This window comes from Pteropus alecto, unplaced genomic scaffold (genome assembly GCF_000325575.1).
Source record: "Pteropus alecto unplaced genomic scaffold, ASM32557v1 scaffold88, whole genome shotgun sequence".
Classification (NCBI taxonomy): Eukaryota; Metazoa; Chordata; class Mammalia; order Chiroptera; family Pteropodidae; genus Pteropus; species Pteropus alecto.
The window spans coordinates 11,509,641-11,526,359 of record NW_006494611.1 but is presented as its reverse complement, the minus strand read 5'-3'; the positions used below and the strand labels follow the sequence as shown (position 1 = coordinate 11,526,359).

Sequence of the window (16,719 nt, the reverse complement as noted above, 5' to 3'; positions counted from 1 at the left end):
GCTTAGAGGTTTCGTATTCCTCAGAATAAGAGGCAAACCTCTCTGTCAATAATACCTCAATAACACTGGAAAAACATCTAAAAAGAGGCAATCTCTTTAAAATAATGTCAGTCGAAATATAAATTAAGAAACCAAAGCCTATGGAAAGGAAATAAAAGAAATTTAATTTCAGAATGTTACATGAATATAAAGACAAAAATGCATATGATTATTTCTTTACAGTTACATATATATAGATTATAGTCAAATAAGAATGAAAAATTAAAAATGGTGAAATAGTTAAGAAACCTTATTTCTCTTGTTGAGCTTGCTCGGGGATAGTGCAAAGGCAACTATTCAGTGCTGCCTTTATGAAGAGAGGACTCTGGCGGGAGTACTTCCCTACAGGTCCTGCTGGTCCCCACACATATCTGGGGGAGTGCTCAATGGCTCTTCAGCATAGGCTATGGCCTCGTACACTCCAGTTTCCATGGTAACCCAAGCGCTCAGGCTGTTATGAACTCCACCTCCTCACTAGGCCCTCCATCAACTCTCCACTGGTAGAAAGATCTCAGCATTAACTGCCTAGAAAAGCCAGCTTTTCTATTGTGAGTCTTAGATTGGGCTAATTATCACTGGTTTGAAAAGCTTGTGCATCTTAAGAACCCACATTTTCCCCAAATTCTAGGGTAATCCTGCCAAATGCTGGTATCCAGGTTTGGATCCAGGTCCTGTTTTCAGCACAAATGCTTCAGGGTGGAGGAGGGCAGAGATGAGGCTCTCTTGAGGAAAGGAGTCCTACATAGAAATTTGCTGACTTCAGAATGAGAGCCTCCAGCTTCAAGCATCTGTGCGAGGCCCTGTAGGAAGGAAGCAGACAGTCTAGAGAAGTCCATTCCCAAAGATGGCTTCCCAGTTATGTGTGGTCATACAGCTGTTCACTGTGGGCACAGCCCCAGTGACCACAGGTTCTCCTGGAAGACAGTATTTTAAACCATGTCCTAATATAGGCTCTGTGAGGGAAGCTGAGCAGAAATATTGCTATTCAAGAGGAAAGAATGACTCTGCTCTGACACTCTGGGATCTACTATCTTCCTTACAGGGCAACAAAACAGCCACCTCTGGAACACCCAGTGGTCATCGCAGTCAGCAGCCCTGCATGACTCCATTCCCCAACAGTACTCCCTTGTCACTGCTGACTGACTCTGGAAGGACATTCAAGGCAAAGAGCTTGTGAGGGATCAATTGTGGTTTCAATTATGATTCATTAAGTTCCACCTCCTTTAATATGTTTGGCACTCAGAAATAATCAGTGTCTCCTAATCATCTCACTGCTGCAGTGGAGTTTTTCGAATCAGATTCATTGGTCCCAGTGCAATAGTCTATCATTGTAAAAGGTCAGAAACCTCAGTGGTTTTCACTGATTCAACCAGTGTAACTCAATTAGTGCAGATGTGAATCAAGGAGGTGGTCTGTGTTTTTATGCTTGTGCCATCTGGCACAAATACACTGCCCCAAATTGACACCACATTAAAACCCATCGCAACTGACCCCAGAAAGAAATGAAATTTTAAAATCCAGAAGAAGAGGCATTTCCAAAGAGATTGTTTCAACATGAAAAGTAAATATAACAAAACAGTGAAAAAATATCAGCTAGAATTTAAAAATTGTTAAATACTGGCTCAAAAATACCCGCCCACCAAGTCAGAAGGGAGACAGTACCCTCCTGTGACATATGAAAAGGGTTTTTGTCTTTGAGTTCTCCAAAGATTCCACAGAATTAGAACAGTTACATATTACAAGGCAGAAAGTTATACTATTTATTTCTTGAAACTGGATCACAGCTTCTATTTAAAAAAAAAAAAAAATGACCTATCATACCCTTAAAGCAAGGGAAAGCATACTTAATAAATAACTTACATGAAAAACACATACCCAAATACACACATAAACTGCCCACGGGCAGGCTATATAAAATCATGTGCATGTGACATACACTTCTCACCACCCTAGTCCCATAACACTACCAGGGGTTACCCGTTACATCCAATCATGAGAGTCTCCTAAATCTCAGGTACCTCCCTTAAATAGAACCGCAGAACGAACTCAACAAGTTCTGCGGTATCAGGTCACTGCTCTGCACCCTCTTCCTGAGGCCAGACCATGTTTAACACACCAAATGACTTCGGGACGAAACACTTAGATGAAGAAAGAAAGAAAGTATGGAGTGAAGGGAGAACACTACTTCAATCTGGTCATACCAAAAGGGGTTTCTATTTGAATTCACTGATAGCAAGGAATGTAATTTTTTCTCAATAAGGAAAAAAAGACAAATAGAAACCTATACAAATGAATTGCTAACAAGCATTTTTAAGAATGACATAAAACTGTTTTAGAGAAAAGGGCTTCTAAACAGTATTATACTCCTATCCAGCTATGGTTCACAATCTATCAAGCTGGAAGGCCAAAGTTTTTTTCCCTTCACTATTGCTGTTACAGCAACAAAAGAAACGAAAAGTATGAGAGGACTGACACCCAGACATCAAACCATCCTCTGCTCCCCAGAATCATCTTTTGTTTCAGCAAAAATGCAGTATTTTCAATAATTTAAAAACAGGTTGGCAAACCATACTTTGCTGGGTAAGGCCTGACTCAGCTCCAGCACACAGGGTGAGAACGGTTACACAGCTTCAGAAACAGGCACAGACTGAGCATTTTCACCTGCCACATGCTGCTTGCTTCCTGGGCAGTGAGTATTTACACAAGATCAGAGCTATGCCATTGCTCAACTCAAACACATGTGAACATCTCAGCCCAAAGCGCCAGCTGCATCTCCAAACTATTCCCCATGCCCATTCTAATAAGGACAGGGGCAGAGCAGCTCCTTGAACATTGGTGATAAACCACACTGCTTCCAAATGAGAACATTCTCTCCTTTAAATCCTCTAAGCCCTGCAGAGACTGATTGCTCACTCCCTTCCTCTGACTCCAGCTGGCTCTCAGGAGACGGTCTAGCCTGCACACCTGATCCCTTAAAAGGATGCAATATAATCCTACCCCTAAGGAGTCGTCCTGGACATAAAGCCAGCCAGCTCCCTCCTAGTCATACTCCAGAGCTTCCACCACATACAGTTATTTCAGCAAACCTCTATTAAGCTGTCGGTGACTTTCCTTGAGTCACAATGAGTCACAGTGGCACAGAAGTATTGGCACCACATTGGCACCAGAGTTGTTTTAGGCAAGAAGAAATTGAATGAAGGAAAAGAGTTCAGCAACCACACAATTATTTGTCATCAATGAGAAAAGGAGAAGAGAGGGAGGGAGAGAGGAACGCAGTTTAATAATTAACATTTGTTAAAATATTGTATCATTCTGAATTCTCTTTTTTCAATACTTTAGGACAAACACCTTGCAATCTCAGGCCCAAGAAATAATGAAAAATCTCCAGGAAAGCTATAAATTCCTTGGACACAAATAAAGTATTGAGGAATACAGCCTCGTGCTCTAAAGAGCTTTCTCAAAGTTGAAGGTGAAAAAGAAGGGAAAGACATCTAGCTTAGAGCCCATTTAGATTGCCTATCAAAAAAAAATGGCTTTAAAAAATAAACAAACAACAAATGAGAAGTAACAACAAAAATACCCAACACTATCAAAACAGAGAAAATATCAGTTAAAAATGACACCAATCCACCAGGATTGATAGTACTTTAAAAAAAAAAAAAAATCATTGGCAGTTGAACACAAATCTCACATTTTTAAAAAACAGAATTTGTTTCAACAAATGCATGGAATGAGCACTGGAGTCTGCTAGATTCTGCTCACATACTGTGCTGTGAAAGCTGGTTGGTTGGTTAGTGGTTTCCCCATAATATTAAAGAAAGGAGAGAAAGAGAGTGCTGCTAGCATTGGTTCAGAAGGCACAGTCTGCAGAAATCATCCAGTGAGTAGGGTTAGAGGTATCAGTTAGGTCATAGGATTAATTAACTTTCACAATTCAAAATGCAGCAAGCAAGCTGCAAGTCCAAGCTTCTCTGTGAGCGATCATGACACCTGGCCCACTAAAGAGAAAATTCTGAGTGGACAACAGAACTCTGGATCCTTCAGAGGAATCCTAGGATGAAAGAGAAACAAGAGCATTAAGCATGTTTATGAATATTTTTTCCCACCTAAAAGCTAGAGAATCTATATTTAATATTTTCTATAAACTGAGGGTTAAGAGTTTAAATGAGAACTGATGAATCTTTATCAAGTAAACCTCACTTTGTCTACTTGCTCTAATCTCAGTTCATTACATCATCTTAATGGCAAAATGGCTACCAGTTAACTAAGTGCCTATTTTGTGCCAGGCACTGCTCTAACTTCTTGATATACTTTCTCATTTATCTTCACAACAATCTGTGGAGGAGGTGATGTGCTTGTCATTTTACAGTTAAAGAATTTGAAGCCTACACAAGCTAACTTGCCCCCAGATTTATAAGGCTATTAAGCAGTGAACTTGGGAGTGGAACCCAAGCCTGACAGAATGCAGAGTTCAGGTTCTTACCACCTGTAGTATAAACCCCGACAGTTTTTTTTTTTTCTTTTTTGTAATGCAAGTGCCTAACTTAAGCTTTGATTGTCAAGAGGCATCCACTTCGAAGATCAAATAGACTAGATAAAGAGCTAGGCCACCTCTCCACTGAGAATCCTATTTCAATAACTGACCATTTGGGCCACTTGTTTTTTTTCTCTTCCCTTTAAATTCCCACTTTAAATTCCCACTTTTATGTTTTAAATTAACCAATAAAGAGTGAGCTCATGAAATCTTAGGCCCCAATAAAAACAGAACCCTAGGCCTGTGCATTCTCTCTACCAACAACCTTGCTGTGTGGCCCCAGGTGTGCTGTGTAATTTCCAGGTCTTGCAAGTAAATAATCTTCATTTTTACCCCCTAAGTTTCCTGATACTTACTGCTGAATGGCATCTTACAATCATAATAAGAACTACAATGGCCAATCCAACCACAACATTGGTTATTGATAGGCTGAGACCAGCACAAAACACTACCAGTATAGTATGCCTTTCACCAGAAAATGTTTACTAAATACCCACTAGATACAACGCACTGTCATTGTTGGGAGGAAGAGAATAGAAGACAAGAAGCCACAAGCATATTCTTTAGTCTGGCCTTTGTCTTCCAGAAGAGAAACTGGTTACATTGATAATACATATGAAGTAAATAACATCGATAAATCATATTAAGTGTCAAAATTTTCATAGTGTCAATAAGAATTCAAAGGAAAATGTGTATCTGGCTGGGTTAGCCAAAGAAAGTTTCGATGAGGAGGTGGGGTTTCAGCTGGGCTCTGAAGAATGGGTAAGACTCTGACTGCTGAAATTAATGCCAATTAATAAGTAGGTGCTAAATCAGCAGTTCTCATCTGGGGTGATTTTGCCCCCTCTTCCCCAGGGGACATCTGGCAATGTTTGAAGGCATTTTTGGTTGTCGCAACTGGAAGAAGAGTGCTACTGGCACCTAGTGGGTAGAGACCAGGGATGCTGCTAACCATACAATACGCAGGACAGCTCCCCACAACAAAGAATTATCTGACCCAAAATGTCATTAGTGTCAGGCTGAGAAACCCTGTGCGAAATAAATGTCTTTGGGGAGTATACTATTGATAATGATAATAATTGCATTATCTTCTTTTATAAAATTACCATAAAAAATTTAGGGTTGTATTCATTGTGTAAAAGAAATAGATGGCAAGAAATTAAATCTGCAGGCTTGGAGACAGAAGAGAGTTCAGATCTGGAGATGCAGGCTTAGATGCAGTTAACATACAGAAAACTGAACTGAGAGCTATAGAAGTAGACCAAGCTGCTAAAATGGGGGAAGCAAGAGCAGAATGAGCAAAGAACTTAAAGTAGAGGGCTGAAAACACAAAGAGGCTGACGTGTAGGCAGATGACAGTATGTCACTGCAGAGATCGAAAAAAATTAAAGAGAAAGAAGGAGAACAAGATAGTATAACATCATGACAGCCAAGGAAGGCATTTCAAGATAGAGGGAGTGACCAGGAAGAAAGTAAAATAAAAATGCCATTGCCTAATCCAGTGAAAGATCATTCATTATCTGTGGGCCTCCACTTTTCTGAATCACTAACATTTTTGAGAATCTAATAAAAAAGTATATATCTTCTCTCCTCCAGAAAAATGCACATATGTGCCTACACATAAAATTACATCAACAATACCAGAACTTTATTAGAGCTTTATGAAGTCTGCAGTTAACAGGTCAAGCATCCCTGCTCTAAAACTCCTTGATAAAATATTATATATTATTAAACTGGCTTATTTTTTTAATGTATTTCTTTCTTCTGAAAACAGAGTTGTCAATATAGAAAGACTTATTATTTCTCGATTATCTTCAAAAATGAAAGCAACAAAAGATATAATTGATATAAAACAATGTATCCTTCAAAAATACTTTAGTCTTAGTTTTGACTTATGGATATAAAAGTAGAAATATTTAGACACACATAACTCAAACAACGAACTTGCATCAACCAGACAGCCCAGCCTAGAAATCAGAAGTAGGGTGGAAAGAAGAATTGAGATAATTATTCAAGGATAAGTAAGCAGACTATATTGAAATCTAACTTTCTAGAAAAGTATAAAAATTAAGCTTTTGCTCTCTTTCTATTGCTGATGTCTCAAACAGTAATTATGTTCATGTCTCAGTGCTAAAATGTGCATGTCAAATCAGAGATCACTTCCCTTGCTACACGAGCCTAATAAAACAAGACCAACTCACATCCAGTTTCCTTTAGTAACAATTATGACCACTTGTTAATGTTTTAACAATCACAATGTGCTTCCAAAACATTATTTCAATTGAGCCTCATAAGAAATCTCTAAAGTAGATATAAGTACCATCCTCATTTTCAGAGGAAACGTGGGCTCAGAGAGAATGAACAGTTTTCCCAGGCCAGAGGAATGATGACTCAAATCAGGTCTAACTAGAAAATCCCTAGTCTTTCCAATAAACCACATGGCTTCTTCAGAGGAAAGCAAAGCAGCCCCCCGCCTTTTACCAGAAGAGCCTAAGCAACCAGCAGTCCCAGCGCTAAATATTCCTTTTTGCCTTAAATATCTTCAAAAACATCTTGTACATGATTTCCAGGGTCCTTCAGCATGAGGTATTTATCTGAAAAGCTTCAGTGAATAAACAAGCTAAAGTATACAAAGAAAAGGAGCATAACTATTTCACGTTTACTGAGCATATTCTCAGCACTTCTGTACTTGGTCTTACGAATTGGTTTACACTTGCTTTTAATTGCTTAACAAGTATTCTGAAGACATTTTTCACATGTGTCGCATCTGTCCAGGGATGCAGGGACAAGGTAGGTCTGTGTTCACAGCTCCATCCCTTAGCACTTGGGACAGTGCTAAGTAGGTGCTCAATAACTATCTGCTAAATGAACGCAAGAACCAAGACCCAGCCTTGTGATTTTTACATGACTGCTGACTACAACCATACTACACTGGGAATTCAAAAACTGCTACTGACTGACTAGATGCAGAAAGGATCTACATTCAGTAAGAACACAGAATAAGTACAATTAGTACCTTTTTTCCCCTCCTTCTTCTCCTCAGACCATTTCAATCTTGTTGGTATCATCGTGACAGCTGGAGAGCCAGAACATAACTGTAACAAGAAAATTTTAAAGTGGCTTAAATGTCCTAATGTTGTTCCTACAGACAGACTTTACTAACAGAGGAATTATTTACTAGATAAATTTCAATGTGAAGACTTTTACTGGTGTATTTATAATTTTAATCTTAACTGATTTTATTCCTGGCTTAATGAAATAACTATGCCTGGGATACCTTGAAGAACTACTCCACAGGTAATGCATTGCCAGGTAGGCCTGGCTCAAATATTACCCACCCTCTGGAGTCTCCCAGTAAGAACTGCTCCCTCCAGCACTATGTTCCTGGGGCTATTTCACTGTATTTGTCTTCTCTGCTTATGACTGGCTATATCCTCCTTGAACTCAATATGTATTTGTTGAATGAATCAATGAAAACCTATAGAAAGATGACAGCATAAATGAAAGGATTAATTGAGAAAAAAGCATAGTTGAATAGTCCAGAGTGACACATTAAGACAGATAACAGTATATCCATTTTCTTCCTTTCTAAAAATGTACACATACAAATAGAAAGTACAAAGAACAGTATCTTACTAAGTTCAGATTTTCTTTGCTGGCTCCCTTCAATTCACCCATGGCTGGAGATTCCGGAGAAGGGGTCTTATTTTTCTTTTCTGACACCATCTGGTTTCCCAGGACCTTCCGCTGATTTAAGAAGAGAAAATATTTAATTTATAAACATCTATATCTATATTATAGCTATTCTGGCCTTCAAAACTAGAGTTTCTTAGGTTAAAAAAATCTCCGCATTCGGATAAATTCTCCCAAGCCATCTTATATAAGGGAGGCCAAAGTATGTCACCATGGGGGAAAAAAAAACCTGAAATCATTGCCTTCTTCAGGTAATCACTTTTTCTCTACATTTAAAAAGGGCCAAGATGTTAGAAGCAACATTTATAGTTGATTTAAACTAGCTAATACAGGCAATGACTGTGTGCTTCTGAGACCTTAAAAGAAACGCCAGTTACCTAACTGTACAATTTTTTCCTCACAGACATGTATGTTGTCTCTGGCAGCTCTTAAGAGACCCTTGCTTTCCTCCCAACTAAAAGATACTTACACTGGGTCCATTTTAAGACTTTGCTTCCCTATCACATCCTCACACAGGATTGGAAAATTTGGAGAAATTCTGTAAGAGTTTCTAATATAGCCGCAAGAGGGTACAGGCCTTCTTAAGAGGGTCACATGACTATACTGACATTCAGAGCAAGACTAAAAGCCCTTTCATTTCTTAGAAGCTGATGTAACCTACTGTAACAGCTGACAGTGACAATTCTACCATGTTTAGAGAAATCTTCTCTTTTTTCTCCTCAGAGAATAAATTTAAATTCCAAAAACAGAACATATCAAAACTAAAACATTAAACTCTACAATGTAAATATTAATAGCTACATTCAGAATATTGCAATGTAATACATTATTTACATGAGAGAAATTTTAGAGGAAAAAAGTCTAGCCAAAAAAAAGAGGAGGAAGATCAAAGTAAAATAGCAAGATAGAAATCAAATAGCTAAAACACAGAAATGCCAGAAAAATAAGACTAGTACATTGAATGACTCCTTTCAGAAGTCAGTTATCACCTCGGAATAAGCTAAATTAGGGATGTCGGAAGCCACAGGATGGCTATAAAACCTCCAATCAACTTTTCAAAAGACGTTTTATTACTCTATTACTATTGAGCAGAAACCTACATCTATTATTAGCTCAAAAATCTCTTCATTTATAATGAAAAGTTTATCCTCAGTTTTATAAAACTTGCTAACATTGTGTTTAAAATTGTTGTTCTATTTTATCCTGATAGAATTATAAGCTCTTTTATAACTCTAAAGTTCTAAATTCTCTCTCAGTAAAGAAGTGGGCAGCTGATAACAGAAGACTATATATTTACATTTCAAGCAACAATTAGCAATATATCTACAACCAACTGCAGAAGAGCTCACTATAAAGAGAAAACAATACTCATCTAACTTCAGTTAAAGAAACATTGGTTTGACTAACACATAGAGAAACATGTCTTTGACTATAACTTTTCTTGTTATCAATCACCTTTATGACAGGGAAGTCAGAGGGAATGACAGACTTCCAAGTAAAATGAACCAAGGACATTCATTTTACTTACTTGCCATATCTAAGCAGGTACATGTATCTCTAGGGTTCCAGCAGAGGGAATTTTTTTTCAATTGTGATAAAATACACATAACATAAAATTTACCATTTTACTATTTTTAAGTGTACAGTTCAGTGGCATTGAGTAGTCACATTGTTGTGTAACCATCACCACCTTTCATCTCCAGAACTTTTCATCTTCCCAAACAGAAACACTGCGCCCAATAAACAATAACTCCAATTCCTCCTACACTCCTAATTCCTGACAACCATTCCACTTTCTCTATGAATCTGACTATTCTAGATACCTCATATAAGTGAAATAATACAATATTTGTTCATTTGTGGCTGGCTTATTACACTTAGCATAATGTTTTCAAGTTTCATCCATGTTGCAGCATATGTCAGAATTTCCTTCCTTTTCAAAGCTGAATATTCCATCGTATATATGTATATGTCACATTGTTTTTTATCCACCAGAGAACACTTGAGTGGCTTCTACTTTTTGACTATTGTAAATAATACTGCTACAAACATGGGTGTAAAAATATATGTTCGTGTCTCTGAGGGTTATATACTCAGAAGAATTGCTGGATCATACAGTAATTCTATTTTTAATTTTCTGAGGAACTGCCATACTGTTTTCCATAGTAGTTATCCCATTTTTCATCCCCACCAACAATGCACAAGGCTTCCAATTTCTCCACATCCTCACTAAAACTTATTTTTTGTTTTTGTGAGAGTAGCCATCCTAGTGGGTAAATTGGTATTTCACTATAGTTTTGATTAGCATTTCTCTAATGATAAGTGATACTGAGCATCTTTTCATGTGTTCATTGGCCATTTGTATATCTTCTTCCTAGAAATGTTGATTTAAGTCTTTTGGTTATTTTTTAATTGGGTTTTGAATTGTTTCTTTGGAGTTTTTTTGCTACTGTAAGTTTTTTTTATATTCTGGATAGTAGCCCTTAATCAGATATATGTTTTACAAATATTTTCTCCCATTCTCTTTATTGCCTTTTCACTTTATTAATAGCAAAGGAAATTTTAATGTCAAGCAAACCTAATATCCCAGAGTCTACTGGCTCCAGTGGATCAGAATTGAGAGAGAATTCTAAACTTCTATTAATGACATTAACCATCAAAATTAGAGTTAGATGAAGTTGCAATTGCTAATAACTGCAGCTTAAATATATAAATATATGTATATATATTTATAGACATAAAAATATATATATAAAAATTCTAAGCACAGAGTTCCTTAATGTTGCTGGATTTATAAATTTTAATAATCTTAAAATTACTTTAAAAAGGAAACCAGTACAATACAGAATAGTGCAAATCTTTCTCCAAGTTAACCAGAACCTTGCCTTTGTTTCTTTATGCCTGGAAATTTGAATCCTATAATCAAGTTATCTACTGCCATCTGATGACAATATTCCTTAACTACAAGTTCAAATCGTCCGTGAAGACTGGTAAATTGAATCTACAAACATCGTGAAGGCAGCAACAGCACATAAGTGTATATTGTATTTGTTTTAAAACAAGACTTTTAACAAATTTGATACAAAGGAAGAGAACACACTGATCAAAATACTAAGCTCACAAAAATCTGAGTTACCTAAAACTCACTAGTTTTCTAACCATTTTTCAACAATTTTCCTAGACTGTCAATCTTCTCATTTCTCTAAACTTTAGCAAATTGCACAATGAAGTATGTAGCGCAAAGCAGGTCATGAAGCGAAAAGGACTCTCTAAACAGCTCAGGAATAAGGACCCTGTTCTCAGCCCCCGAAGAAGAAGATGGACCTTTATATCTTTTATTCCTCACTTCTACCATCATGGAGCCCCTTCTTTGGTTTGAAACACAGCAAAAATGCTTTGAAAAATAAAAGCTTTTCCAAATTCTATCCATTTCCCCTTACAAATGATCCCAAAGAATGGAAGAAAACTTCATGCATAAGAAAAGTCAAACTGTTCAATCTTCTCACAGTCGATGCTGAAAACGACAGCACAGCATACCTACCTTAATAAGGCCACTGAAGGAACGTGAACGGGCCCTCTTCTGTACCCGGGGAGTAGAAGGTTCTCGCCCTGGTGTTTGGATCACAGATTGCTTATTAAACTAAAATAAAACAGGGAGAACATTTTGTTAATATTCTCCCATCAAGAGATAGCATTCTGTGACAACTAATAGAATAGCTAAGTATAAATAACCAGAAAAGTCCAGGAAGAAGTGAGTCTGTACATATATGGAGTAGTAGGTTGGCAAGCAAATCACAAAGGCTGAAATGATGCTGCCAAAAATAAGTCAAAATTTATTATATTAGTTTGAGGGCTAATTAAGTTAAATAGTACACACCAAAAACAAACAAACAAACCAATTGGAATCAGATAATGCTTCCAGAATTAGCTCTACCAGTTTATAGCAAATATAGAGGACTGAGGAACATCTTAAATAACACCATAGGGATGCAATCAGCAAAATCCAACCTGGTTTCTTTCACAAATAAACTGCAGGGGGCAGGGAAAGAATGAATGTGTGTATGTGTGTTAAATGCAGTGTGGTATTCTGGATTGGATCCCAGAATAGAAAAACTAGTAAACTCTGAATAAAGTCTGTAGGGTTATGTACCATCTGTTAATGTCTTAGTTTTGACAATGTGAACTTTAGAAGGAACTGGGTGAAGGGGATGTGGGAATTCTCTGTACTATCTTTGCAGTTTTCCTCTAAATATAAATTATTTCAAATTTAAGAAGTTTATTCAAAGAAACTGGTAATTTTTTAGAGAGAGGGAAAGGGAAGGGACCTACTATTAAAAGGGACATAGTAGATGTATCAACAAAAAAATGCATACCTGTTGGTAATACCACTTGTAGAAAAAAATCTGCAATGAAAATACTTATAACAAAAATGTATAAATTAAAAAATGACCCAATTTCCTCAATATGTCCAAAAAAGGCAAGCTGCATATACATTAGGTTATATATGAGATATATGCAGTGATTAAAATGTTTACTGGCTTTTAATGACATGAAAAATGTTCATGATATAATTTTAAATGAAAAGAGCAGGAAATAAAAAACTAAATATATATTATGATCTCGATTAAGCAAAAAAAAAAAATGTGAAATACATAGTCATGAAAAAAAAAACACCAGAAGGAAATACTTCAAAATGTTATCAGTGGTTATCTCCGACTTACAGGTGGTTTTTATTTTCTTCTTTACATTCTTCTGGAGGTTTAAATGTTTCTGTAGTGAGTATTCATTTATTTTTATAATCATGAAGAAAAAAATTAGGAAATAGTAAAATTATAGTTTCTTTGAAAAGAAATGGGTAGTATTTTTAATGTATGCAAGGAATTTACAAGCGTGCATGAGAAAATGCTTATGCTGTAATGTTTTTTGAAAAGGGAGCAATAAAATAAAGTATATGGTATAATCATAACTATGTAAAAATATATCCATAGAAAAAGACTGAAAAAAATAGCCAAAATCTAAACACTAGTTGAATGGTTTGTTTTCTTCTTATCCTTCTTTATAATTTCCTATTTTTCTAAAAAGGTGCAAAAATAATGTTAAGATTTTTTCTTTTGTATTATCTTTAACCCTCAGTGTTCTTGTAAGTCATTATACTTGTCCTACCTGAATTGCTATCTTAGTTTCCACCAAGAATTAAATCACTACACTGCTTTGAATCTATAATTCTCAGCCAACACCCTTCAAAATTCCAGTCATAGCACAATTTGCAAGATGTCAAAGTAACTTCAAAGAGAGTGACACAAAACTTCTCTTAAAGAGTTTTGTCAATTGTTAAGAACCGCTCAGTTCAACATTTTCTGAGCACTTGTTCATGTCTGGCCCTATGCTTGAGCTTAGGTATATAAAAATAAAAACACAGACCCTTCCCTCAAGACAGTCCTAATTGAATACATAGTCAAGAGACTGACCTTACCTGGTCAGCTGAAATTCAAGAGGGACTGAGACAAAATTAATTTCTTGAGAAAGAAACTAACCAAGTCATCCAGATTTACTTAAGCTACATTTTGAGTCTCAAAATGGGAAATGAGAGATCTCCCTTAGCTCCAAAATAAACAAACTTTGTCTAGAATTCTTATTTCTAGTATCAGACTGGGCCCTTGACTGTTTTCTAACTGCAAACAACTCACTAATCAGAGCTACCACTTTTACTCTGCTATGCCAGCCACTTTACATAGATTGTCACTAATCTTTATAACCATGAAACATGGGCATTACAATTACCATTTTACAAACAAGAAAACTGAAATTCAGAAAGATTAAGTTATTTGCCAAAAAAATCTGAAGGGTTTAAACTTTGAAACAATATATTGTGACTGCTGGTTCTCTCTCAGCAAACTTGGTACATGACCAAACTAGAGAAATTCTAATGACACTTGGATCCTTCTGTTTAACTCTAGAAATCCAAAAGCCTCCACTCCTTTCTCTAATGGGGCAGGAAAACAGAGATCACACTGAGGTTCCGTAGACAAGCTTGCATTCTTGGCTGAGCCAAAGCTTGGGCCAAGAAGAGCCAAGAATTAAATGAGATTTGTAGCAATACTCCCTAGTGATTCTACAACCCTGACCACATTCCCAAAGCCCCATCATTGTTTCCCTGCCTTCAGCCACCTGTCTGATAAGCTGTTTCTTCTTTGCTGACTCTGGCATATTGTGAACATGTTGAAACAGCTCTCTTAGTGCCTCTTCCGTACGCTGCTGGGTCTCCTCCTGATGAGAGCAGGAATCTACCCGGTTCCATTTCCAAGATTTTGCCAGTTGGAAGGACTTAGTATGACATGAAGCTGTCAGATCAAGATCATCCTAGAGAAAAATTTAAAAGAAAAGTAAATTAATATATCCCTACCACTTTTGTTTTCAGGTTCCCACAATCCTAGAACAAAAAGAGGAGTGAAAGAGTGGGGAACCTGGTATATTCTTATATCCGGGAATGAGAAAAATCTAAAAGCTAAAAGAAACCTATAATTATAGACTATAATAATAGCCCACTTCCATGACCTGCCCAGAGAACCTAAATTCATTTAGAATATTGCCACCAAAAGTGATATTTACATAAGAGTTCAGTTTTCAAAGCATCTTTTAACCTCATGCAATTTTCGCTGCTACCCTATGAAATAAACAGAGAAAGTATCATCATTCCCATTTAATAGAAAAAAATTAAAGTGATAAGTTTAAACTCTAGATACTAAAGTGATACACTCATCTTAGAGCCAAGTGCTGGTGTTCTTTCCCATGTAGGACATTATGTGACAACTACTTGGCAGTAGTAGTGGAACAAAAACAACTCTCTAAGAAAGACCACATCCCAGTTAAACTAGTTGAAATCAAATACTGTTTTCCTGGTTATACCGAGTATTTGCTAAATGCGAGGTAGAAACAAACAAGAGCAAAAAAATAGTATAAGACAACAGCTTAAGTTTCTAACCAAGACGGACTAAAGAGAAATCATCAAAAAGTACTTGTAAAATTTTTTAAACTTCTCACTTTTAAAGCCCAGTAATCATATATAATCTTGTTAATAAACATCACACATTTGCTTTCTAAGCTCATTTGGTCTCAAGTCTTTTAGCTATTTGATAGTGCTACCTTACTGTTGAACCTGAAATAAAAATGCATTACATAAAATTGTACTTTTATTACTTTTAAAAATATTTAATACATTTGCTATTTGCAGATTGTTTATATCACATGCTACAAGAACACACACGGGCTTTATTAAAAACCATCACTACGCCATCACTCATATGCAGAGGATACCATCCACCAGTGGAGCACCTTCGAAAGCAGACATAAAGACCATATGTCAGGGCATTTCTATTTCAACATATAACTTTCTTCTCAGTCTTTTTCCTTATCTCAAAATTACTAGATAATTTTGAACTATAATATTAAAAACATTTTATTTTCCATGGCTTTACTTTAATTTCAGACTTTGTTTCAAAACTTCACTGATTTTAATTAACTTTCTCCTTGTTTGGGCTAAGAGCAATTTCCTATTCTTACCTTTGATGCTTGAGTTCTGGAGCCCAAATAGTGCAATCTGGCACATTCCCGAACATAAGCAGGAGCCTGGGCAGGTTATAAAAGAAAACCAAGACCAAATAATTGGTAGTATCTAAAATTCTTTCAAGACACAAAGACAGTGGTTCTCAAAATGATCTGATTGACAGATTACTTTGGAAAAAAAAAGATCTTCAAAATGCCCTATTCTATAGCTTCCACCAAAAAGATAATCTCAACAAATCTGATGGGAAAACTGTTTGTGAGAAGACACCACTATAGTTGTTGCTATTCTGAGAATCAAATATGGCATGTATGTACTCAATGAACCAGAAACAAAATATAGATATCTAGTAATGTTTATAATTGACAAAAACCACCCCCAAAATTCTTACAAATTACAAGTGGTAATATTTTAGAATCATTGTATAGAAAATACCATTTAGAATTACTATGGGGTAACGACAGACAAGGAAGAATTTAACTTACTGCTACATTGCCCAAGTGACAAGTACCCTGTACAGTCCTAGTAGAAGTATAAAATAATATAAGTACTATGGAAGAATTTGGCAACATCTAAGAAAATTACATTTGCATTTACCCTTTAACTGAGAAATCTCAGTTCTGCAAATCTATCCTGAAGATATAACTCCAGAAACATAAAACGCACTTAGATAAAACTAATCAAAAGACCGGACCCAGCCTCAAATGTCTATTAATAGCAGACTGGTGGAATGAATTTTTATACAACCATACAATGCAGTACTATGCAATCATTAAAAATGAAAGAAAGAAGGGAAGGAGGGAGGGAGGGAAGAAGAGAGGGAGGGAAGGAAGGAGGAAAAACTCAGAAACTAATGGAGTTTTGTCAAAAAGACTCAGCAGGGACTGCCTTG

The 16,719-nt window shown here is 36.4% G+C and overlaps 1 protein-coding gene across 1 annotated transcript in view; it reads right to left on the bottom strand.

The window, feature by feature from the left end:
- Window positions 1-3,296: 3,296 nt before the first annotated feature.
- ARHGAP19 (Rho GTPase activating protein 19) overlaps window positions 3,297-16,719 on the bottom strand; it is a 25,225-nt gene continuing 11,802 nt past the window's right edge. The window contains exons 6-11 of the mRNA XM_025042320.1: window positions 15,827-15,892; window positions 14,435-14,626; window positions 11,808-11,906; window positions 8,210-8,320; window positions 7,590-7,668; window positions 3,297-4,090 (exon numbers count right to left, since the gene is read on the bottom strand). Coding sequence (XP_024898088.1) covers window positions 4,080-4,090; window positions 7,590-7,668; window positions 8,210-8,320; window positions 11,808-11,906; window positions 14,435-14,626; window positions 15,827-15,892 — 558 coding nt within the window. The 3' untranslated portion in view covers window positions 3,297-4,079. The remainder of the gene's footprint in view (window positions 4,091-7,589; window positions 7,669-8,209; window positions 8,321-11,807; window positions 11,907-14,434; window positions 14,627-15,826; window positions 15,893-16,719) is intronic.